The sequence below is a fragment of the Eumetopias jubatus genome, unplaced genomic scaffold (genome assembly GCF_037043125.1).
Source record: "Eumetopias jubatus isolate StellerSeaLion01/CBP00866 unplaced genomic scaffold, mEumJub1_p1.0 scaffold_5, whole genome shotgun sequence".
NCBI lineage: Eukaryota > Metazoa > Chordata > Mammalia > Carnivora > Otariidae > Eumetopias > Eumetopias jubatus.
The window spans coordinates 148,057,691-148,083,099 of NW_028274811.1; the positions used below are offsets into that span (position 1 = coordinate 148,057,691).

At 43.9% G+C, this 25,409-nt stretch overlaps 1 protein-coding gene across 2 annotated transcripts in view; it reads right to left on the reverse strand.

Annotated features, from left to right (window-relative positions):
- Positions 1 to 992: 992 nt before the first annotated feature.
- The window catches only part of MTRR (5-methyltetrahydrofolate-homocysteine methyltransferase reductase), a 32,415-nt gene continuing 7,998 nt past the window's right edge, over positions 993 to 25,409 (reverse strand). For both annotated transcript variants that reach the window (XM_028122660.2, XM_028122661.2), the window contains exons 5-15: positions 24,316 to 24,694; positions 18,604 to 18,726; positions 16,878 to 17,031; positions 15,885 to 15,973; positions 13,344 to 13,524; positions 10,531 to 10,573; positions 9,777 to 9,963; positions 6,806 to 6,924; positions 5,681 to 5,773; positions 5,383 to 5,565; positions 993 to 2,924 (exon numbers count right to left, since the gene is read on the reverse strand). In XM_028122660.2, coding sequence (XP_027978461.1) covers positions 2,780 to 2,924; positions 5,383 to 5,565; positions 5,681 to 5,773; positions 6,806 to 6,924; positions 9,777 to 9,963; positions 10,531 to 10,573; positions 13,344 to 13,524; positions 15,885 to 15,973; positions 16,878 to 17,031; positions 18,604 to 18,726; positions 24,316 to 24,694 — 1,696 coding nt within the window. In that variant the 3' untranslated portion in view covers positions 993 to 2,779. The remainder of the gene's footprint in view (positions 2,925 to 5,382; positions 5,566 to 5,680; positions 5,774 to 6,805; positions 6,925 to 9,776; positions 9,964 to 10,530; positions 10,574 to 13,343; positions 13,525 to 15,884; positions 15,974 to 16,877; positions 17,032 to 18,603; positions 18,727 to 24,315; positions 24,695 to 25,409) is intronic.

Sequence of the window (25,409 nt, forward strand, 5' to 3'; positions counted from 1 at the left end):
GCAATGAAGTGCCTAGTTTGTCGGATGTGGCATATACATCTAGTTTTCTGTCAAATTCAATTTTATCTGAGTGTAGAAATCCTTGGCACAGATACGTAAGTGTGTTACACAGAGTAAAGAACCCTCTGGGTGCACTTAGCATTCTAGTGAAAAAACCCACATTGCAGACAGCTAGCTGCCCCAGCTCTTTGGTGACTTTCCCTGATCAGCACTGGTGCTGAAAACAAGGGGTCCAACAGTGGCTTGTTAGAATGACTGAGGTTAGAAAGCTCTCTCTTGGGTAAAATTAGTGGTATTCAAGATCTGGTGGAGTTTGGATATTCAGGGACGCTCCCCACGCCTACATACAGGTCAGAGGACCTGGCGAGGCCCCTGGTTAGGGCCTGAGACAGCCCTACAGCACCACTGTGTCTAGCCCCTGGGATGGGGGGCAGCCCACTGTGGTTAGATGGACAAAATCCTGCCCCTGGGACATCGAAACCACCTTGAAACTTTTCCTCGGAGAGGTCATGGACCATCTAGCGAGAGACCCGGACCTCCACTAAGCTCACCTAACAGGCTGTAAGAGCTGTTTCTCATGTTATTTTCACTATCGTCCTGTGGTGAGGCTGTGAGCGAGCCGACGGACGCGCCCTAGCACTTGGTGTCTAACGCCGCCTAGCAGGAGTAACGTGGATGCTGGAGGTGGACGAGACAGCTGAGGGCAGTGCCAGCACCCACTAGGATGGCGTATTTGTAGTTTCTCTTTCCGGGTCAGCTCTGGGGTCCCGTTCACAGACAACCGTGGTAGGTGAACACGAGTTCTTATTCCATCCTGTGACACCAGTAAAGAACGTTGTTCTTTGTCCTTTTTAAGGTTCTCAACCCGTCTGTGTTGGCTGATACATACAGTATATGCATATAATTAGATCTGTAACCAGATTCGCTTGATATGTTCTGCTTTTTAGGTTTGTTTCCATCACAAAATATATGAAATAAGACTAGAGATTAAATAGCGATAAAGCTTGATAAAATCTTAACATTATTTTTCAAAATGACCAGAATCCTTTGACAGGTAGAGGTTTTTCAAATGCCAATCTCTTGACTAAAAAAACCAACATACACCAGAGCCTAGAAAAATTAATCATACCCTTTGACACTGTTTTCTGTTCTGACAAGTTTTAAGAGAACTTGTCACTGGGAATTGGCATAGTCCATTCGGGCGGCTGTAACAAAACACCAGACAGTGGGTGGCTCATAAACAAGGATTTATTTCTCTCCGTCCTGGAGGCTGGAGAGTGGGGTCCAAGAGTGGGGTGAGGGTGGGGTCAGGTTCTGGCGAGAGCTCCCTTCTAGCTACAGACTGCGCCTGCCGTGTCCTCACCAGGCAGAAGGGGCCACGAGCTCTGTGGGGCCTCTCGTCAGGGCACCGATGCCATGCCTGAGGGCTCCACCCTCCTGACCTAAGCGCCTCCCAGAGGCCCCACCTCTTACTGTCATTGTAACGGAGGTTAACACTGGAACACAGCAATTTGGAGGGACGTAAATATTCAGAACACAGTAGGAATTTTTAAAAATATAAGGATACTAATTTAGGCAGGCATTTTAAGCCTAGGATACAATTTGATCGCTATCATGGGGTTAAGATAATGTACGGAAACTAAAAATATGCCAAAAAGAACACAGAGGAAGAATGGGGGGGTTGTAGTTTTACTAAAATATATACTTGCTCGCACCTATAAACTGAATGCAAATTTCTCTAAATTCTAGAACTGGGAGATGAAGAAGTAATTGTGATAAATAAATCATATAACAGAATTTTAAAATATATTTCACATTTCTAAAATCATCGAAAAAAAATCTCTGAGCATTACCTTAATATTTTTTTATCAGAAATATAGTTTTGGTAATAAATAACCATGTGATAAAGTTATACACATCTTCCTTAACTTATAGGGAAGTTACATCCTGACACATTCATTAAAAATTGAAAATATTGTTAGGTCAAAAAGCACTTAAGACACCAAATACCACAGCTTGGTCTACCCTACCTCACATGTGCTCAGAGCACTTAAACAGGAGCCTACAGTCACGTAATAGGGAATCGCTCATGTAATGGGCTGAATACTGCACTGAAAGTGACAAAATGGTTGTGTGGGCACAGATGGCTGTTGACCCTGGAGACTGCTGCCGCTGCCTAGCATCAGAAGCAAGGATGTGATCACTCGCCAGCAGCCTGAGAGAAGATCCACACTCAAAATCTGAAGTCCCGTTTCTACTGAACGTGTATGGCTTTTTACATCGTTGTCAATCCCAAGTCAGGAACTGTCTGGATAAACAAGTAACTATACAGAGTTAATTTTAATACATTAATAGTAATCTTTACAGTAGAGTTCATATAAAAATAAATTATTTTTCCTATTTTAAAACTGGCAACGTAAGTTCACAGGCTTTAACCATCTACGTGGTGGGCGCGTGTGCCCACTTCCATGCTGGGAAGCCCCGTGACACAGACAGACGCCTTCCCTGTGACCTGGAGGCGGCACCTGTGATGTGTGGTGCTGGGCAGGAGGGCTGCCCCTCAGCTCAGGAGCCCAAGCTGAAGTCGGCGTGGGGAGCGCAGAGGGGCTGCGGGGAAACCCAATCAGAAGGCTGCTGTCGCGGGAAGGCAACCCACTCCCACTCTATCTCCTCCAAAAAAATTTTTAATTTTTAAAAAAATGGAAAGTCTGTTTCAGCCAAATGGTCTTTTACTACTTTGAGCCAAAAAAGCATCATTCTCTTCCTTTATTTTCTGATTTTATGACCAAATATCCTGAAGATACCGTTTTTCTTCTTTCAAAGTAGCCAATGTTTTCATTGCTTCTAGTTTTTCAATTCCAGCCTCTTTGCTGATTATTTCCACAAGGGTATCATTGACATCTTTGGCCATATTCTTAGCATCTCTAGAAAAAAAGAACAGCATCGATGCTTAGAAAACAAGAATCTCTACCAAAGCCTCCATAATTCACAAATCTAACTCCCACTGACTCTACCATCGCCCAGCCTGGCCCTCCCTCTATTTCTCTGGGAAGCGTCCCAACAGGTGTCCCAGCCTGTCATCCGTAAGACCTCTACCCAGTGACCAATCCAACTGGCAAAGCTGACCACATCATTCACAGCTGAAAGACCCTCCAAGGCGTCCATGTTCCGGGAGCATTGAGTCTTCAATAAGTGTCTAATGACCTCGTAAACCAGGCTCCTGCTCATCTCTCTCATACCTCCCTTCGTTCTCCGGGCACACAGCAGAACTTGCATTCCCAAGGGCAACAAGGCTTTATGCCTACAAGCCTTCATGTGCGCACACGTGCGTGCACGCAATTATTAACAGACACACTTACTGAGAACTCAGTTATGGGCCTGGCTCTAAGTGCTTTGCCATGTTTTAGCTTATTCATTTGTAGGACGGGGGAGGGGCTCTCCTGTGTGCCCCTGCAGCCCCGACATGGCATCTGCTATACTGTGAGCACCTGCTGATGTGGCTTTCCCGCCAGGGAGTGTGCAGTCTGTGGGCACGGAGTGTGGCTCACTTAGCCTTGCATCCCTCAACATCTGAACCGTGCCAAAGCACTCAGGAGGCACCAAATGTTGTTGAATGAGTAAAAGTTGGACAAAACACTAATATGTCCGCAAAAGAACTTGTCCTGCCCCTTACAGTAACATTTCTTGAAAAAGGTGTCTCCAGTGGCCACCTCGACTTCCTCATCATGCTTCCCCTCAACCACTCTGACGGAGCTTCCATCCCCACAGCCCTTCCCATGGCCCTAGTGGCTGCCAGTTGCCAAAGCTACTGGTCCCCTCTGTCTTCTTACTTGACTATCAGCAGCATAAGGCTCCCCCACTTGGGACAGTGTCCCCTGGACTTAGGGACAGGTCCACTCCCGCCAAGGGGCTGGTCCGCATTAGGGTGCCATGGGGTCTCGTTCTGAGCCCCCGCCACTGACCACTGTCATGAACACTATCAGTTCCACTGTGCAGATGGGAAAAGTGAAGCACCAGTGATTGTAAAAGGCGATGTCTGGGTTAACGTGTTTGGACCTTTAAGATATTCTCCAAGCTGTCATTTCCCAGTATTCATGTATTTGTACAAGTGACTTTGCCTCTATTAGTTAGACATACAACTAAAACTCCAGCCTGGGGACGCCTGGGTGGATCAGTCAGTTAAGTGTCTGCCTTTGGCTCAGGTCATGATTCTAGGGTCTTGGGATCAAGTCCCACCTCGGGCTCCCTGCTCAGCTGGGGGTCTGCTTCTCCCTCTCCCTCTGCTGCTCCCCCCACTTGTGCTTGTGCTCTCTCTCTCAAATAAATAAACAGAATCTTTAAAATTCCAGCCTGTTCAACACTGACAGCTCTATCTATCTACAAAGTAAAGGTCAAACACTTCTTTAAAAACTAAATGAAAATGTAAACCAGCACAATGTCCAGAATCTATGCCCTTCATCAACCTAAAGCAGGGTTTCTCAACTGAGAGTCAAAAATCCATGAACGGGTCATAAAATCAACTTAGGAGGCAAAATCAATTTTTAAAAAACAATAAAACAGAAGTTACCACAACATATCATGAGAAGTACATAGAAAAAGTTGTTTTATAAAACTTGTTTCTATTATATTTATATCTATATTCTAGGCCACTGTATCAGTATTTCTGCTTTGGTATCACAGGTAACAACAACAACAACAACAAAAACCACACCTGACTTGGTGATGTATGTAAGTTTTAAATGCCTGGGATGTGCCAGAATTAAAAAGAGCTATTTCTTACTCAAAAGACCTTTTTAATTAGCACAGTTTTTTTGAATTCCATTAAAACAAGTTGGTAAGTTTCTAAAATTTTTATTTATGGCAATTTTGGGTTTCTGTAACAGATCTTGCCTCAGAAAGTATATAAAACTCAACATAAAAATGATTCCTGGCTTACCGTCAACTTTGACATTACAAATTATGCCTTAAAAAAAAAAAAAAAGGATCTTTAGATCCACATTCTCAGAGCCAAAACCATGGTTTTCCTTAGCCAGGTCAAATGCACATATCACATATTCTTGGACACAACAAAATCAATCCTGAGACTTCAAGTTAAATGATCAGCATCTGAACACCAAATAAAACTTTCAAAGGCTCAAACCTGTATTCAATATGGCACAATGTATTCTGAAATGCAAGAACTGACTTCACTTCTATTTCCCTGATGATGACAACTTCTTGGCTATTAAATGTTAAAATCATCTCAGAACTTGTATTTCTATTCTTATACTTAAGAATCAAATCTCTCATCCCAACCTGTCTAGATTATTAATGGCCCTGGTTCGTTTAATCAATATTATCAACTGCCTTCGCCTACCTGGCATTTGAGTGATTGCCACTTACCCACAGACGTAAATACAGCCGTGCTCATGAAGAAGCAGCTTTGCCACCTGCTCGCTGTGAAGACGGATGTTGTCTTGCACATACTTCACTGGGGCTTCCTCCTCTCCAACAGGAGCATCTCTTGAGAAGGAAACCTTCAAGTGAGTCAGGATTCCACGCTGGTGGAAATGTCTGAGCTCCTCTCTGAAATACAATATATAATAGGTTACTGAGAGGTTTGTCATTTAAAGTTAAAAGGTCTGAAATGAGAACTGTATACCCATTGTTGGAGTCTTCCAATACTAGAATTGTATAGTACCTGAATAAATAATCCCGATCCTTATGGCGGCAGCCAAAAAACAACCACATTGCTCCAAAGTGTCCATCTGGATGTTGTTCTTGGAGTTTCTCTCTACGTGCAAAAGAAAGTTGAGATGTGGGATATAAAGAATATGTAAAACCAATCTATTTGGTCAGAAATACCACCAACCAATCCAGACAGGATTCACCATCACTGTGAGTTTAGCCCCTGAGTTAACACAGTCCTGCCCACAGGGCTCCCAAGCGCCCCCATCAGACACCCAGCCCCACAAGCACGTGCATCTGTGTGCTACAGACACCTACAAGCTCTGTATGGCATCTATGTGGAGAATTCAAAATATCCCAGTGTGAAACCTACACTAATTTCTACATTAAATATTAATAGCAACTTTGTGAATAAAATTAACTCTTAATTAACGTAACGGAAAAGTGGCCCAGGGCTTTAAATGGCAGAATGATCTGCTATGAAGGGTTTCAGGAATGTCTGCCATTACTCTTTGCTTCCTTTAAGAAAAAAATTAAAACTAAAAACAACAAAAAGATTTTGTCCAAAGGATATTACACCACTATCTGGGGACCAGCAAAGAATTGTTCATTATTTCACAAACAAGGAGAGAAGCACAATTTATTTTATATCAAATAGTTCTGCACTGATACAATAACACATCTACTAATATCAATCTGCTGAAAATTACCGACATTTGGGTTTAACTTTGAAACTTCTGGTATAACTGGATGTCTGTTAGTAGCAATTTTACCTAGTTAAGTAATAGATGGAACAGCCTATACATCATCACAGCTTAAAGGTGTGCCTGAAATTTGTCCCCAACTACATACGTTATAAACTATAGTGCGGCTGGGAAAATAAAAGAAAAAGAAAGTGCTACAGTAAAAAAGGGAAGTTCTAATACAAAACAAAACCTCTGGAAGACATCATGTTTACTTTTCCCATGGTGACAAATTATGCTATGCTATCACACATTTGATAGTTATTTTTTAAAATAAAACTTTTACAACCGAAGTCCAATATCCAAAACAAGCACTGAAGAAACAAAAAGGCTATTATATTTCCACCCAGGATCACAAGGGATACATTTTCTCAGTAGTCAAAGAAAGCACACACCTGTGTTGCAGGAAACCAATGAAGGGTGCTATGCCAGTTCCCGGACCCACCATTATGATGGGGGCTGAGGGGTCACTTGGTAAGTGGAAAAAATTGGTTGTTCGAGGAGAGATGGATATCTGGAATATTAAACCAATGCTCATGACTCTGAAAGAAAACCTAGACAAAGGCATATAACCAAGATGATCTCTGCTAAAGAAATTAAATAGCAGCATTAAATCTTCCTGAAACCGTGAACACATTTGTCATTACAGAGAAAAAAAAAAGACAAGACTGTCTTGCAAATACTTCTTTTCCATCGAAATCAAAGGTGCTTTAGAAATGACAGGCATATTTCTCAGGTAGAACACTGAAGAGATACAATCAAATTCTTTTCCTAGGCCCATGAGTAAGATCTACTTCCTAGTAGGCAACCCATTATCTGTATTATGGAGAAATGCACGGCAAACTGAAGCTAGGATTCTGTGTTTACACATAAAGGGGCAATGAAGATCAACATCAAGATGGACTGAGAGCTTCAAGAGCAAATTGGCACCTGAAGGAAAAATGGGGGGGTTGCTCCAAAGATGAAGAACTGTGCAATGTTTGTTTAAAGTTTGATGTTATGTGTTCTTGCAAAACTAGAAGAATAAGCAGCATACACAGATAAAGACAATCTTTTTGCTAAAATTTCAGAAAACTTTTCTTCTAAATCATGTGCCAGGGATATGTACAAGGAATCCATTTCTAAATATATCTCATTCCCAGTGTCACTTCTCCATATGCGTGAGTTATACCAAGTGACAGGAATCTGTTCTAGGTGTAACTGTATATATTTTAATCTTTAATGTAAGGAAAACCTTTTGAAGTTCATCACTAGGATGAACACCATACTTTGTAAAGGAAGAACTGGCAGAGTATTGTAAGATGAATGTCGGCATTCTGGAATGAGACTGTAATTCATCTCACACGAGTCTCACTTGACCCACTCACTTACCAGTCTCCCTGATGGTACTCAATATGACAAGCACTACAGATAGAGAAATGAACAGAATCCCTGTCCTCATGGACTTACATTCTAATGGAAGGAAGAGACAATAATCAAATATTCATCTACAAAATGACTGGTAATGATAAGCCCCGTGAAACATACTAAAGCAGGATACACTGGGTAGGACGGGGTGTGCCAGTGAGAGCACAGGGCCTGCTTTCTAGGGACCGCAAGAAGACCGGGATTAGACCACTCTTGCTGCAGTAGATCTCAAATGGTTTACAACATCGAACGCTCCTGCCTGGCTCTCCTTAAAGGCTACAGGTGGGCTACAGCTCTGCAGCCCAGATCCCCTCCACTTGTATCGAAGTCCAAGGAGCATCCCTGACCTGCATCATCCTATCCTTCCATCAAAGAGGAGAGAGAAGCAAGCCACGCCAGCAGGGGGTTCAGCACTCCTGCTTAGAGGGGGCACAGATCCTGTCTGCTCACATCTCACTGGTGGAATGTGGTCACACAGCCAGACTACACATCAATGGGCGGGGCAGTCTATGCTTCCCAAGGACAGGGGGTATCTGTCAACAGCTGTCCCATCTACCAGTTGGAGGGTGTGGGTGGGTCATGTGAATGTTAACATTCTCTACACTTCCTAACAAAATAGGTAGGGCAGTAAGCACCATACAATTCAAATTGTATCCTTATTCCTGTACCTCTAATGCCTGAATACTAGGGAGTCTATAATAAAGATCCGTTAAAATGGACAAAGGAGAAAGAAAAAGGCGGAAGGGAGAAAAAGAATGTGTGAATGGCACCCACGCTCGGTGTTTGTGATAGGTTATGGATATATGTATTTCTTTAACTTTCTGGAGAGCATGCATTTTTATAGGATCATAAAATGACATAATACTTTTATGTCCATACCATAATGTTTCTTCTCAAAAAGGAAGTGTCTCGGGTTCTTAATATTTTGTTGATGTTTTGTGACCTAGGAGTATTGGGGGAGGGTGAAGGGAGGGGGTCTCTCTTTCTCGCACTCTCTCAGGCACCTCCGTCCCAGACAGGAGCCTGGGAAAATACCACGGTAAAGGGCAATTTCAAGCAGCAGCTTCCCATGAGCGCTCTCAAGTATATACTGAAGTCTTACTTTCCCCTGAGGGCATGAACTTTTCAACTCCAATAACTTATAGCAACCAAACCGGTCCTAAAATAATGCTACAAAAGACACGTTCATTTTTTCAATACCACAGAGAGACGACTTTGTGATAAAGCCTGAAATGTTCTGTTTAATTTCAACCATGCTTACGGGCAAGGAGGGACTTTAAATTGTTCCTTATGCTGTGGTCTTGAGTGAGATTCGCCGAGTGCTGTATCAAAACATGAAGGATGGCACTAAGTCCAGATGTAAATGTGTCCACGGTTTGGTCACAAAAACCAAGGAACATGTTTCTCCTACGTGTTTAAAAGTGCTTCCCCCTCATTATGCCTTCACACTAACAGCACTAATTTCGATTCTACACCACATCTAAGACAAAAAGGGAAGAAACACAGCAAAATCCTACTACCCAAAACTGAAGGACATAAAATCAATCTTTGGTTGTCAACTGATTGCTAAGTAAGGATTTATCTGGGACACAGGGTATAGTCTATACATAAGATGAGGCTGTCCCTCAACACCAGCCTTCAGTATTTACATGGCTCTTTTCCTGTGCCCAATCTTCGAAAAAGTATTAGCCAAAAAGATCTTCTTTTCTATGAATATGATGAGGAGGAGAAAAGACTGTATTATACAAAATTCACACTTTACATATTTGAGAAATATATGGATTAATAGTAAATGAAAATGTAACGTTTTCCTGACTTTCCAAGAGAGATTTTAAAATTCAAGTACGGCAAACATTTTCCTTTGAATAAACCTGATGGACACAGACAATGCAGGGAAGACCGCATTAACCAGGCAAATAGCATAATTCTAATAATGCCCAAACTGCACACTCCCAGTACCTCCGGAGCCGGGGCTTTCCCACCTTCTGCACGGGACACTCGCGGGTCTGGATGAAGAATGGACGTGACCATCGTGGCCAGCCAGCCTGTGCACACGCCCTTCCGCAGAACCTCCGTTGTGGTGTTAGACAAAAACTCCACAATGTTAAAAATGAAATGAAGCTTCCCTGGGTGAGTCAGGTTTGAGCTGCAGAGACACACAGGTCAGCTTTAAACTCTGTATCAGGACTAACGCACACAGGTCAGACGCAGCCTTTTTTACTGAACTGAAGGGTATTTCCTGTGGGCTCTCATCTACCTTCTAACTCTTCAGGGAAAGGAGCTCTGTTGCTACTTAAAAGCTCCTCCTCTCCTGCCCCCTGTTTTGTGATATTCAGAAAAGTTTCCAATTAACTGTTTGCTTTAAGACTCCTTAAGATTTATACAACCTTTCATCTGTCCACTGCCCGCCTCTGCTGCCCAGTGGAGGTGGCCGGGCACGGCCGGAGAGGCAGCAGGTGGAGGACCGGGGCACTCGCAGCCCAACACAGGGGAACGTGACTGTGGACAGGAGTGCGCTGGAGATTCTGTACTCTCTGAACACCTGCAGGACGGGACTCCCAACACCAGTCTCCTTCAGTCCCTGCCACGCCTGCTACTGTCCACTAATCAGGTTAAGTTTTCACTGGGGGAATTCAGAACTAATAAGGATTTGGAAGCCAGAGATTCACAACATTTTGGGAGAAAGATGGCATATGTTAATAAATATCCGTACCTTGCACATGAATATGGTCTGGGCTGGAGCTTAGGAAGATGTTCTACAAAAAAAAAAAAAAAATTAAAAATAAGCAATTACTTTACTGCTACTGAAAATTATATGTAAGGTTTTGTAAAAATTCAAGCCTGAGTTGGCTTTTTCTTATTTAGAACACCCAAAAATAACATTTTAATTTAAATCATATTTTAGAGCAAATGTAAATTCACTGTGACTAAATAAGTCTTTACTGAATATTTTTTTCTAATTCTTCACATTAAAAAATGAGACATATTGCATTTCTTTACCTGAAATCACTGTCTTTCTAAACACTGGTTTCTTAAACTGAAGGGTAATAAAAGCATCTGTGAATGGGTTTCAGGATCAAGAAACCCATTAAATTTTCTGTGTGTACACAGTTTTCTGCAGAAGTGTCCAGAGTTTTCATATTTGAAATAAGATCATGACCCCCAAAAGATTAAAGATCACTATTTTAAGGATTATGGGAAATACCTAGGCTTGAAATATCTGTCCTCCTTATATTTCTATAGCAACAAAATGAGAGTATAGTGGTAAAACTTTTAAGTCATCCAGAACCCAGTGGTTTCTAGATACGCTGGAGCTCTTTTAAAGCAGGTCAAAGAATCAATCTTTGAATACCTAACTGCCCACCAACAAACTCTAAAATTTTTTTCTGCTCACGGTTATATACTTTATTTTATTTTATTATGTTACATTAATCACCATACGTTACATCATTAGTTTTTGATGTAGTGTTCCATGATTCATTATTTGTGCATAAAACCCAGTGCTCCACGCAGAACGTGCCCTCCTTAATACCCATCACCAGGCTCACCCATCCCCCCACCCCCTCCCCTCTAGAACCCTCAGTTTGTTTCTCGGAGTCCATTGTCTCTCATGGTTCCTCTCCCCCTCCGATTTCCCCCCCTTCATTTTTCCCTTCCCGCTATCTTTTTTTTTTTTTTTTTTTAACAGATAATGTATTGTTTGTTTCAGAGGTACAGGGCTGTGATTCAACAGTCTTATCAAGGTTATGTTTTTCATAGTTATCTGGCAAAAACTTGGAAAGACCTTTCTAAAATTTAGTAACAGAATAACGCTTAATAGAGGGCTCAACATAATACTAAGCTTTAGATACATTGCTTACTTAAAGAAGTAGAAAATAATTTAAAATTTTTTAAGTCTCAATGCCTTTATTAGTTTTTACAGAACTACATGATAAATGCTATATAAAAGTTCAAAAAAATCCATCAAATCCATGAAAAGAACTAAAACATTCTCATACGCTGGATAGCTTTACAAGAGTTCTTATAACTTCCCTACATACGTTCTGATTATTCTCCCAACCCCTGTATTCATTCTAAACTGAGAAGGGGAGCGGTGTGAGTTTGAATACAGGGAAGAGGGAAGAGCGACCTCATCTAGTAACTTCACCATTCTGAGAAGGAAAAGGAATAGTAAAAGGGAGAGAAAGCAGGATCTGACTTAATAAAGGAGAACGCCCCAAACTGTACTGGACATCAGGGGACCTGGGGCCTAAAAGTAAAAAGCACGATACACATTTTCCTACCACCAAAGGTAAATGCAAATTTTAAATATTTTATTACTTATCATTACGGGAAAAGAGAGAGGAGAGGAGAAAATTATCAGCACAGGAAAGTACTCAAGGTTTAACAATCCTGTCCAATTTTCACAGTTGCTGCCCCTCGCAAATTTCTCCAATCCCCAGTGAGGCTGCCGCTGAAAGCCCCCTCTCCTGACACCAGTTCCTCAAAGAGGATCTTCTCCCTCCTGTGCGCATGAAGACCCCAGGAGACAATGAGGACAAAAACAGAGTCATCTTCCGTTTGATTATTTTGTGACATGTCTTGCTCCAGCTTCAAGCCTGGAGCACCCTGAACAAGGCCACTTGCACTGGCATAGCAGGAGGGGTCTCCGTGGCCCTTGGAGAACCCTGAGCTGGACTTGGCCAGACGGCGGCATTCCTGTCTTCCGCACAGACAGCACACCGCATTAACCTCTGTCAATTATGTCTACTGCTCATCAGCCTTTATTTTTTTAGGATTTTTTTTTTATTTATTTGAGAGAGAGAATGAGAGAGAGAGAGCACAAGAGGGGGGAGCAGGAGAGGGAGAAGCAGACTCCCCGCTGAGCAGGGAGCCCGATGCGGGACTCGATCCTGGGACTCCACGATCATAACCTGAGCAGAAGACAGTCGCTTAACCAACTGAGCCACCTAGGTGCCTTTTTTTTTTTTTTAAGATTTTATTTATTTGACAGACAGAGAGACAGCGAGAGAGAGAGAACACAAGCAGGGGGAGCGGGGAAGGGAGAAGCAGACTTCCCACTGAGCAGGGAGCCCGATGTGGGGCTCGATCCCAGGACCCTGGGATCATGACCTGAGCCGAAGGCAGATGCTTAACCGCCTGAGCCACCCAGGCGCCCCTGTTCATCAGCTTTGAAAAAGAAAAAAAATTTTTTTTCCTTGGGAAGCTCATTTTTAGGTAACATTGGACTAAAAAAAAAAAAAAACCTTTCTGAAAACTAGCTAAATGCTGACCCAAAGAAAGAGAATTAAGACTGGCTGAAATGAGAGCAAAGGCCAGTGACAATGGTAGAAGCAAGAAACAGGAGACAGACAATCCAGGCAGAGGCATTCTTTCCAGCTCCCAGGAGGCCCTGAACACACCCCGACGTTTCCCCGCGGAGCTGTGTTCCCATGTGCCAGACAGACTGCAGAGGGTGGCCCCCAAGCAGAGGGCTCTGAACAAAAAGGCCTGCCGGGCGCAGGGGAGGGGAGAGTGGCCACTCACCGAGCAGGAGACGAAGCGGCGGCCGGCAGGACGGGAAAGCCGAGAGCAGGTCGGACAGGCTGGCGTGCGCATCTCGCACGAAACGGCTGTAATCGGCCGCGCCCTGGCGGCTGCACAGCTCCTGCAGCCTTCGCTTCTCGGGCCCGGCGCCAGTGTAGTCCACCAGGGCTCGCAACAACGCCTGCGGCCAAGGCAAAGGAAGCCGACTGAAAGATCCACGTGTGGTCAGGCCGCTCGAGCTTCTGGTTAGGATCTAGCTGGGGACGTGCCCAATTATCCAAGAAAAAGTGACAGCACCCTTCGGAGTGTGATTAGGAAAAGGGAATTTATCTTACTTGCTTTAATGTCAGGCTGTTAAGGAAAATCACCTTCCATGTTTGACTTTTAGCCACCTTTCCTGTTTCCTAAACCACCTCAGCAGTCCCAAGTATGATCTCAAACTACATGTCCAATATGTCTGAGTAACAATGACCAGAAATCTCCTAACTCATCAATTTTAACTCAAGACAAAATACTTATTCTCGTCTTAGCGGATGATTACAAGTTGGGCCTCTGCGCTCATCGGACAGCTGTTAAGTGCTCTTTATACAACAGGCGGTGGGCACGACAGCCCCTCTGCTGGCAAGGCTCACAGGCCAGGGATGGCATGCAAGAGCCTGACTACCCCAACGGGGGCACACCCAGGATGTCAGGGCTTCTGAAGCCAAATGTGCCCAGAATGCAAGCCTGAGCTGAAGGCTGGCCATGGGAGAGAAACAAAGTGTGAAGAAGGGCTAAGCCGATGGCCCAGCTCCATGAAGGCACAGGAGGCAGGCAAAAGCACGCTCCCGGGGCCAGGCACAGTTCCGTGTGGATGCAGGGCAATGTGGACATGGGACAAAGGCTGAAAAGACAGGCAGGGCCAGAACATCAAGAAGCCTCCTGCACGTGGCCTCTCTTAGTCACCTCAGAATCACTGTAGAAAGAGGAGGAGAATATACATGAAGAAAGCAAAGCAATAACATCCTGAACCCCAAGCCCCAAAGACAGAGCCATGTCCAAACTCTTGGACAAAAGACCAAACTTGCTAATAACAACTTTTGGTTTCAACATATTCCAAATATGACATATATAGCTCTTACCACTCAAGGGTTAAGAACAAAGCAATTAAGCGCGTAATCTGCATCAAATGCTAAGTGAAATGCTAACAGGGACTTTTTCAGTCCATGGCTCAAGCACCTTTGTGTTCTGGACTCCCCTACCAGGGAGGATGACATCACTCCTCTTGTGAGGGTCACAGGTGCTCAGTGGCTCAGCTCAGAAGTCCTGCCTACAAAAATCCTAAGACACCAACAAATCACAGGCCTTCTTCAAAATGCCAGACACGGGGCCAAACGTGGAACAAGCACTTGGGAAACCATGTGGGGTCAATGAGCACCCCACGTCTATGCACAGACCTCTGGTAAGATACCTTTCTCGTGCTGGGGTATACAAACTCCAAAGTTCTATTTAGGTAAAGAAGGAGTGTGACAGAACAGCACATATACCAGAGGACCTCGTTTTTTTCGTAACAAAACAAAATTTAAGGGTTGAGCCTGAGGATTTGATTATAAAGGTCTTTTGCTTCCCAAGTTACTTAATTTTGTGTCCAGAATTTTTATGAGTGCGTTACTTTTATAGCAAGGAAAAACATGTTCACCTCTACATGCTTTTTATGAAATGGGAGCGGTGAACTAAAATTGTGAAACTGACTTTTAATCAAGAAGTTCTCATCACAGTGAACACTACATTTATTCAAATTATCTAGGTCCGAGCCTCTCTCTAAAGGAGCTGGTTTCCCGAAGACTGCATGCAACAAACACATTAATAAGACAGAGCATAAAAAAGGCCTTGTGGAGGGCAGCCTGATAATAGCACTATTATGCGCACTGGCAATACGAACTTGGCAAAGCACAGCTGGGAAGTCTCCCCCATTCATACCCATGTGAGGGGACAGGCTTAGAAGGAATCAGTTACAGCATCTTTTAAAAGACAGCTCCTGGCATCCTCCTGACCTCTAGTGGATCATTCTGTCCAGGGACATCCAAACAGCAATACAATCTCCCAGAACCTTTCATTTTGTCCTGAAGAATTCTGACTTAACAGTAAAGAATTATGTACTTTCACACAGAAGAGATCTCAACGTTAAATGGGTGGCAAGTAGGGGTAAGCCTGCACTCTCATAAGCCTCCTGTCATCAGTCACAAAAAGGGTGAAGTATAGCTAGGTAACACAAGGTCATCTGGGGTCACTTTAATCACTGATTAATGTAGCACATCAAGTTAATAAGAAAAAAACTCTACTTTAAAAATCTTGTTTCTATAGAAAACAGAATTTCAATACAAGCACAACATAAAAATATCTGTCTATGACAACCGCAAAAATACTATGCACCCTTGGGACCTATTTTGAAAACATGGTGTGAAAGCCATATTTTCAAAGCCTTTAAAGGGCAAATGCCAGATTTAATAAATCCTACACAGAGCTGAGTATACTTTTTAATAGTTACCCAAAGAAAAGTACCTTTTTAGGAACTGCTCGTATTTCAAGGCACCAGGTCAGAATGAATTGGAGAGAACATCCCTCAGGTATATGCTGGGGTAAGGCTGCTCCTTTACAGGCAGACAAGAAAGAGTCCGTGACACAGAAAGTAAAGAACAAAACATTTCCTCACTCTTAAAAAACCAATTAACTGTATACTTTGCATTACAGTGCTAGGAAGGTATAACATGATTTGCAGCAATGTTTATGCAGTCAAAAAAATTTCCAAAATGAATGCGGGGATGGGGGGGGGGGGGAGAGGACACCTTACCAAAAAAATAATAAAAGAATTATAAATTCAATAGCATTAGCCACACCTAAATCTACCAAAGATAGATCTTTGGTATGTTTCGTAAAGATACCAAATCTAGGTGTACCAAACAAGAGGGAAATTATCCAAAGCCAAGGAACAAAAAGCCAAAAGATGGCACTTGTCCACTAACACTGCATACTATTCTCAAAAAGAATTTTAGAACTGGTGGAACTCCAGTTCAAGATTCTAAGCAAATACCTAACTTCCTTTAATCATGAAAAAATGTTTTTATATATTACATAAGCAATAAATATGCTATGAGAAATACACATGACAAAAAAACTTTAAAAAGGTTCATACAATAAACGTTTATTGTAGGATTGCTCTTGTATAACTCAGAAACAAAATAATGCTAACTCAATAAGCAAACTAACAAATCAGCCCAACTAATCTACCGGCTTCTCCAAGACTACAGCTACATTCATTTTTACTGTCCAGCAGTGTCCAAATAAGCATAAAATCCATCATCATCCCATTCAGTACACCTGATGTGAAAGTTAAGAAACCCACAAGTCAGACAGTGCCAGGGTTCTGCCCCCTGACCCATGGCCAACCTGGGACCACCTATGCAGCCGTCACACAGGGTGCAGGGTGGGGTCCTTGCACTTGTCACCTCCAATCTGTTAGCCCAATGACACCCTAAGAAGAGATCAGGGCCCTACCTTTCTTTTGTGTGTCTGCCTTAATTTTTAAGACGACACAGTGCTCTCTTCTGTCCGTGAGCTGCAGTCTTTGGAGAAGGTTTTGTACCTCAGAATCACTGTTGGGACAGATCACATTGAAGGCATCTCCAGGCTGATAGGAAAAATCTGTTTTCTAGAGAAGAAACAATGAAAGAAAAAAGAAAAGCCCATGAGTTAAAGAGTTTTAGTTGTGGGGTAACAAAAGCATGTTTTTTATTATATGATTCTTTAAAAATATGAATTAGAAACAAAATGATTCTAACTGCAAAAAAAATAAGCCCAACTGAACAAATCTACTTTTATTACGAGTTTTTTGTTTTTTGTTTTTTTTAATTTTAAGCAATCTCTACACCCAAGGCGAGGCTCCAACTCACAATCCCAAGATCAAGAGTCACATGCCAGCCAGGTGCCCCAAGAGTTACTTTAAAGAAAAAAATTTCAGTTATCCAATGATTTGCTTTAAATCATTTCAGTATTTTTTACAATGTTAGTTAAAACCTTTCTCATTTAAGATGCCCTAGTAGGTAATGTTTTACCAACATAAAAACCCCTCTTATGAAAACACACATTATGAGGGAGAGAAACTACCCAACGCTGTCTGCATTGGTTCTCAGTTTCCTTTCTTTAGGGGAAGAAGAGGGGTGGGAGATGACACTTTAGTTTTCCTTACTGAGCACAAAAGGTTGCAGCACCTAGCTTGGTACTATGAATGAAGAGCATGGCCATTTACAGAGTGATGGAGAACAACAGCAATATCTGGAGAGAGCCTCTGACCACACATGCTCACGGCCCTGGCCTGTGAGGGGCACAGACTGAACCCACCTACTGGCCAACCCTCACCACTTTATGACCAAAGCGTAGAACAGAATAAAAAAAATGCTTTGGTGGACAAAGAATATTTAACAGTATGGATTATTTAAATGTTCCAAAGGAATGTGGAACTACTCAACAGTATATAAGCAAAACCATCTAGTTTTGATGCTTGTCATTTTTTTCCCTATTAGGAGGTTCAAGAAAATCTACACTGACAGCCCTGACACACCCTTTTCTGAAAGCACAACCCACTTCCCAGAACCTCCATCAAAATACATAGCTGAGTGACTCTGAAGACGTAACTCAAGCACTGAGGTTACAGGATTAGCAGGTAGCTTCTTAACTGAGGCCAATGATTTGGGACAAGGGTTGGGCTCATGGATGGAGGGGAGAGGCAGCATGTAAGCCTCTGAAGTTATATGAAAAATGTTTACATATTTCTTTTTCTGTGGGGGGAGGATCTGTGACTTTTCCCAGAGTCTCAAAGGAATGAGACCACCACTGTGGGAAAGGAAGCATTCTAGGCCCGTCCGGTCTGAGCTCTATTTCCAGCTACTGGCTGACCTCAGGTGAGCAGATGCCTTGCTCAGGACTCTTCTCCCAAGGAAAATGCTGCTCTGATTCCATTACTCTTTTGTCGCTTACTGAGTAAGGGAGCAATGCTGTTCTTCCAAGTTGAGTCACCTCCAGGGTGACTCCTCATGTCAGCCCCTTCCTGAAGTGAAAAGATAAGGAGTGTGAGGTGGGGAGGAAAATGAGGGGTGAAGAATAAAGAGGCCAGATGTCCGGTCAGAGGCTCTCCTCCTTCCTGAGTGTGCGGACCACACCAGCATGCAAGTCTCCGCACTTCTTGACAACATAACAGTGCCGAGAAATAAATTCTGTAACTTACTGAAATGTCCAATTCCACCAGAAGAGTGGTTCTTATGGCATCATCTGTAGTCAGTTGAACTGCCTTTGAAATTGGAACTTGAAAAGTTGGATCCACTGAAGTCACAGATGCTTGGCTTTCCTCCTTGAGAAACAAATGTGATAAAATATTACAAAATGCAAATTTCAATTTTACTTGCCATTGCTTCACTTAGTGACCAGGTAAGATCCGTAGGATTTTATAAAATAGCCTAGATATTTCAGTATTCTTTTCTAAGGCAAATGGCTATAGACACAGGCCTCTCGATCTTTTAGAAGAGATAGCTCATCCACATCTTAAACTCCTTGACTGTTAGACAAATTTCTGAGATAGATACTGAAAATTATCAGATACCAGCATGTTCCTGTAAAGCCCTAATAGTCTTCCAAATAAACCATGCTAAAGGAGACCATATATGCATGCACAATTTCAGGATGGAGATTCTAAAGGAAAGGACATATTTGGGGTTGGGAGACACCTGCACAGAGGTTCACAAGAACCCACAGAGTGGTGGGCCCTGGTGTGGCTATGTTCCACACCTGTGCTGGTCAGTCCAGGAGCCACCAGCCATGTGCCTAAGCACCTGAATTCTTAGTTTTATTTTCATTTATTTAAATTTAGGCAGCCACACGTAGCTAGCGGCTCCTGTATTAGCACAGGTCTTGGGAAACCACAAAGAACCCAATTCGTTGTACTAGTTCTGTTCCTTTTCTAACTTGAAGTTTCTAAGTTCTGTTGAAGACAGAAACTTTCAAAATGCTAAACAGTTAAACCTGGACAAGTGGCTATGTGGAAAAACTGCGAAGAGGATCAGAGCTCAGCGCCTGACAGGGCCTACGGGGCACTGGGAGATGCCCCTGCCTGAGAGAGCCTTCAGCAAGGCTGCTAGGAACGCTGTCAGCAGATGGCCCTCAGCTAGCTCACAGTCACCTCGGAGAGTGACCTCAGCATTCCCAGGTCATGCCTTTCAGAGGCAGCCCATATCCAATGGCTAACTGAGGACTATAAACACCCAGCCCCTTTGCCCCAACTCAGGACAATGTTGAAGGGCCATCCCAGCTCCGGAGAACCCTGTGAGGCTGGTTGGGGCCTCTGCTGGGACACATCACAGCCCACTTCCCACTGTGCCCAACTCCAGCTTCTGTCCCCTCCATTCCCCAAGGTGAGGATCCCAAGGGGATAAAAAATAATCACCTAAAAATCAACCTAAAAAATAATCACATAGTTTGATTCAAAGGAACCCAGTCTGGGACAGCTGGTGCTAGAGTGGTTTCAAGAAAGATGCTAAAATGGGAGTCTAGAGCTGGATCACCGACCTGGCTGACAATGAGCACACGACACTGGTGACAGATGGGAGACAGAGAGCACAAGGTGACAGGTGCAAGAGCTAAGTGGGACGGTGCACCATAACAGGGAATGCATTAGCCAGTACACAGGAGCTGGTGCTTGAGATCTATGGGGAAATGGCACTGATAAGTCCAGTAGAATTGTGGGCATTGCCAAGCTTCACTGACACTTCTGGAAAAAAACGCAAAAAGCTGAGAAAAACTAATCAACAATGAAACACTAAGTGTGAAAGCCAGAAAACATGCTCTGGAGCACACAAAGAAGCTGCTCATCTCATGCACACTGACAGAATGCTAAGGCCTAACTTGGACAGGCAAAGAATGGCCTCCAGGCAGCTGAGAGAGGGACATGTGGGTCGAAAATCTTGAACCCCTAGATTCCCTTGCACCTGCTGAGCCTGCAAAAGTAACTACTTCTTCCTATGAAGAGCAAGAATTTTCTTCTTGCATTAAGACCTCTGCCCTGCAAGTCATGTCCACATTCCCAACTCCTGCATCCTCTCCTAGCTGCTGAGCCAGTAAGGGTTAAGTCACAACATACCAGGCCTCAGATGGGCTGGACCAGCTAAGACAGGCGAGGGACCATGCTCTGAAGAAAGTGTAGGACACAGCAACACGCACCAGCAGAAACCATCAAAGTATGTACAAGATGGAAGGTTGAAGTCCTGGGCTAACAAAGTTAGAATGTCAACTTGGAGAGAGGAGTTTTGCTCACTGGGAGCACTATCCCAGAATACTGGCTTTAACACCTTGGCAACACTCTCTAGAGATGGTTATGAGGCCAAGGAGAAAGCAAAAGTCCAGACTTAATGAGACAGAACTGCTGAGAGTTCCACGGCCAGCATCAGAGGACAGGAGTAAAAGGCCCAGGGATGTGGAGAGTAGAGTGGATGAAACTATGAAGAGCCCAAACCTCTCCGATGACGCTGTCCCTGAGCACCCGGAGCACACACCACTGCCTAGGCCGACAGGACAGCGCTGGTGAGGGGCACCAGCATCACGGAGAAGGTCAGGGCTGCCTGCTCTGCTGGCCAGAGCCAACAGACTGGGCCAACAGCAATGGAAAAACCTGGACCACCAAGGAACAGAGGGGCGTGGGAACACTCAGCCAGCAAAGTCCTGCAGGGTGTTAGAGCGAGTCATAATTATCACAGGAGAAAGGCTGGAGGGGCTGCTGGAAGCAGCCCCCCACAGGTGGTGTAGGTTGGTGGGGGAGACTCAGCAACATTACAGAAACTGTACTCAATAAAGTCCTTCTTCCAGGGAGTAAACATATACTGGGCCAAAGGGAATACCCAAATACTCCAGGAACTGCTAGAAGAGGGTCCAAGTTAGGCTGTTACCCAGGAACCCAAAGTGTAATCATGGGCACATACTAGAGTGGGGCCTATAGGGCCAGGCTGTAAATGGGAATCCTAGGCCAAGTCTGGCTCCATGGGTCCACTCAGTTCTTGGCCTGTGGTTAAGGGCTATAGAGTGGAGAGGCCAAGAGGAAGCCTCTGAATTTGACACTGTCCTCTCCCCTCACCCAGGTAGAAAGTGAAAAATACAGCATCCTGAGGAATGGCAGGTATCAATACTACCCCTAAAAATATGCAGGACCGGGGATGGTCTCCACCTAAGTGACCAACCTGGTCCCTGCATGCAACCAGGCGGATCCTGGGGACTGACAATGAACCACAAGGAACACAAGCAGTAGCTCCAACTGCAGCCTCCGTGAAGGATGGTTTCTTTCGCTAGAGCAGATTCATATGGCCTCAGATACAGGGCGTGTGGACAGAGTGAGCCATTGTGCTCTTTTCCAGCTCTATCCCTAAAGAGGGCCACACACTTTCACTTGGAACTTTCCATTTACAATTTTGCCGCAAGAGGGTGATAATGCTCCTGCCAGCTGTTACAAAACAGTCTGAATCAGTGTGGAACATCTGGACACCCAGCAAAACACCACACCAGCCCACTACACAGGGACATCATGCTACTCACACTAAACGTGCAAGAAGTGGCTAGTGTGTGTGAGTCTCTGGAAAGGTCCAGGCCCTGTGCAGACTGAAGGTCCAGTGCTCCAAGTACAACTTCCAGGAGCCCAACAGCCTGGGGCATGCCAGGCCACCCCCTCCAGGAAAGGACACGCTAATGCATCCTTGTACCTCACTTCCCCTGGAGAGAAGGAAACAGAAGGTAGGCCCTCCAGTATCTGGAGCAGCATCTCCCACCCCTGGGATGACAGCTCCAACCCAAACAGCAGGTGACACAAGAGGCAGCCGGTTGAGAGAGGGGCCCTGAGCAGGAAAGGGCTGTGTGGCAGGTCCAAGTGATGGTGTGGACGAGAGCCCCTGCAGCTTGTCCCACAGGATCCAGAAACCCCACAGGCTACGAGACACCAGGACTGGTGGAACAGATGCTGCGTGGAGCGGGACTGGCTGGGAAGACAGTGAAGCTCAACTGCCTGCTCCACCCAGTGCTGCTCCCCACTCCTCTCCTCGGGTCCCTAATGTGAGGATCCCAAGATGCCCCCACCAAAAAAAAAAAAAACCATTTTCCAACCCCTTATCCTCTAAGTGTATCCCTTGAACAAATGTACAAATAGGACTTAAATAGTTGAGGTTTTAAAAATCTCTCCACTACATTACCAGGAACTAAAGCCTCTTTAACGACCTGTGCCATACCGGAAGCGTTCTCAGGTCCTCCTCCTGAAAGTGCTCCGTCCGATAAACCACGTTCACAGGCCTCTGCCACACGCCCCGTCCTTGTGGCGGGCAGCAGGGCGCTCTACCTGCCCGTGCGCCCACACCCACTGTCCAGCCAGAGGCTGACTGCATGCACTCCTGTCTAGTCCCAAGCCTGACAAAAATGTACTCATTATAATTACCTCACCTAACTAAACAATTTGCACAGTAATGAAGCGTAAGTGGAAAACAATCCCCGACAGAGACAGCTGTTTGTGTAAACACGTTTGTTTATCTGAAGGCTCTAGAAAGACACTATAAGCCACTATCCTATCAGGTGTGGGCCAACAGTTCTAATGTACTAGAAAGTTGTATTTAAATTGCTTCTCAAGTGTCTAAGCCCTGCTTCATTAAAATAAGAAATCAAGGGCGCCTGGGTGGCTCAGTTGGTTGGGCGACTGCCTTCGGCTCAGGTCATGATCCTGGAGTCCTGGGATCGAGTCCCGCATCGGACTCCCTGCTCAGCGGGGAGTCTGCTTCTCCCTCTGACCCACCCCCTCTCATGCTCTCACTCTCTCTCATTCTCTCTCTCAAGTAAATAAATAAAATCTTTAAAAAAAAAAAAATAAGAAATCAAGAAACAAATCGTGACCCTGCACTGAGGGTGAAGTTTATGGGAGAAAGCCCACAGGGAACTGCACAATGAGCCACTCTAAAGAAAGAGGGCGTGGCTCTCCATGGAAAGATCGGCTGCAATGGAAATTTATTCTAGGCATGTTGGAAGAAGTTTCAGGGTGCCATATGCTGGCATTAGTGAGGAGAAATGAGTTGTTATTCAACTTAATGCTCAAAATTTACATACTACTTTAAAAGCACTTCTTTATTGTTAGAAAAAATACACTTGAGCAAAAAAAATGACAATATAGGCAAAAACTGGTCTGGAAGATGTTACCAAGAAAAAGAATAATCCTGGGGCGCCTGGGTGGCTCAGATGGTTAAGAATCTGCCTTTGGCTCAGGTCATGATCCCAGGGTCCTAGGATCAAGCCCCACATTGGGCTCCTGGCTCAGCGGGGAGCCTGCTTCTCCCTCTCCCTCTGCCTCTCCCCCTGCTCATGCTCTCTCTCTCTCTCTGTAGCTCTGTGTCTCAGATGAATAAATAAAATCTTAAAAAAAGAAAAGAAAAAGAAAGAAAGACAGAGAATAATCCCCAAAGTGGAGCATCCCAGGACACCACAAGTCCATGCTGGAAAATAGATTTTACTGTAAATTAGTGCTTTCAAGTGTAGCTGAGGTAATTTCCTGAGTGCCCACAACAACTGGCCATCACCTGACTCACATCTAAAATGAGAAACAAAGCAGAAGTGATATAATACAAGTGCTTCTTCAATGCCCAGGCAAACTTTCTCTGTAAGGGACCAAACAGTAACCATCTCAGGCTTTGCCAGCCTCCAGGTACCCCCTGAACCCTGCCGCTAGAGCACAGAAGCAGCCACAGACCACATGGGAAAGGACTGGCAGGCCGGGGTCCCCATAAAGCTTTACTTCCAAGATAGGCAGTGGACCACATCTGGCCAAGAGGACAGTTTGCTGACCTCTATTGTAATCTAATAAACAACAACAAAGCAAAACCCTGGGTAAGTTAATATTCTACAGCCTGAGGCATAAAGTAAAACCACTTACCTGGCCGAGAGACTCCTGTAGATGCACCTGCAAATATTCTGGTGGTAAGGCGGGAATATTCAGAGAGGCTTGTGAAAGTGGGGGTATCGAGTGGGTAAGTGAGGACTCAGATTCTGCTGGTGGAGCACTTGACTGATTTCTGTTCACTGTATTCTGTTCCCGCACCTCAGAATCCTTTCTCCCCGGATCATCTAATCTCAGAAGTTCAACTTGTGATTCAATGTGTAATAAGTCTGGTTTCACAGGATCCATCCGTTGAGAGGCATTAGATGCCATCTTGAGAGCCCCATTCCTCTCCTCTTTTCCTCTACTGGCCATAAAATGCTTCGTGAGGGCAGCCCAGAGTCCATCAATCCATGGCTCAACCACAAGTTCTAAACTAGATTGTTGTAATAAAAAAGGAAAAAATAAATTCCTAAGTTCTCCATTTAAATATTTAATAATGGGACAATAGCAGTCTACTTGACAGAATGCTATGCAAATGTCAAAAACACTAAATACAATGACTATTCAGAATACAAAATATACTTATCGTTAAGTTAAAAACATTACTGTGTGCTCGTTAGAACTTCAGCTGTAAAAAAACTGAGCATACATAAAGGTCAGAACAGAAATGAAGGCATTTTAAAAGTAATAGGTAACATGAACGAGATTGCTCTTAACTTCGTAAAATATAGTTGGCAACATTTTAAGAAGTTGTCATTTTAAGTGGGCATGTGAAATTCTGATGAGGTTAACAGAACTTATCCCAAATCCAAGTCTACTCTAATATCACATAATAATTACATATGTCAAATGCACCATCATTTTCCCCCCTAATTTAGTGATTTTTTTTTCCCCTATAGATTAAAAGATCACCAAAAAAATAACTCTGAATTAATGCTAGGTATTCTAAGTAAACAGTTCACACCTTCAACTGGTTCTGAACATTTCTGATGAAATTTTCAGGAAGTCTGAACATAAGAGGAAAAAAAAAAACCCTAATTTTCCTTTAGGAAAGTTGAATGAATCATAGGTGCCTTTTAGAATGTGGTAGCGTATTTACTAATAAAGTAGGGCAAGCCAACAACAACATCCCCTACATTCTCACGGAG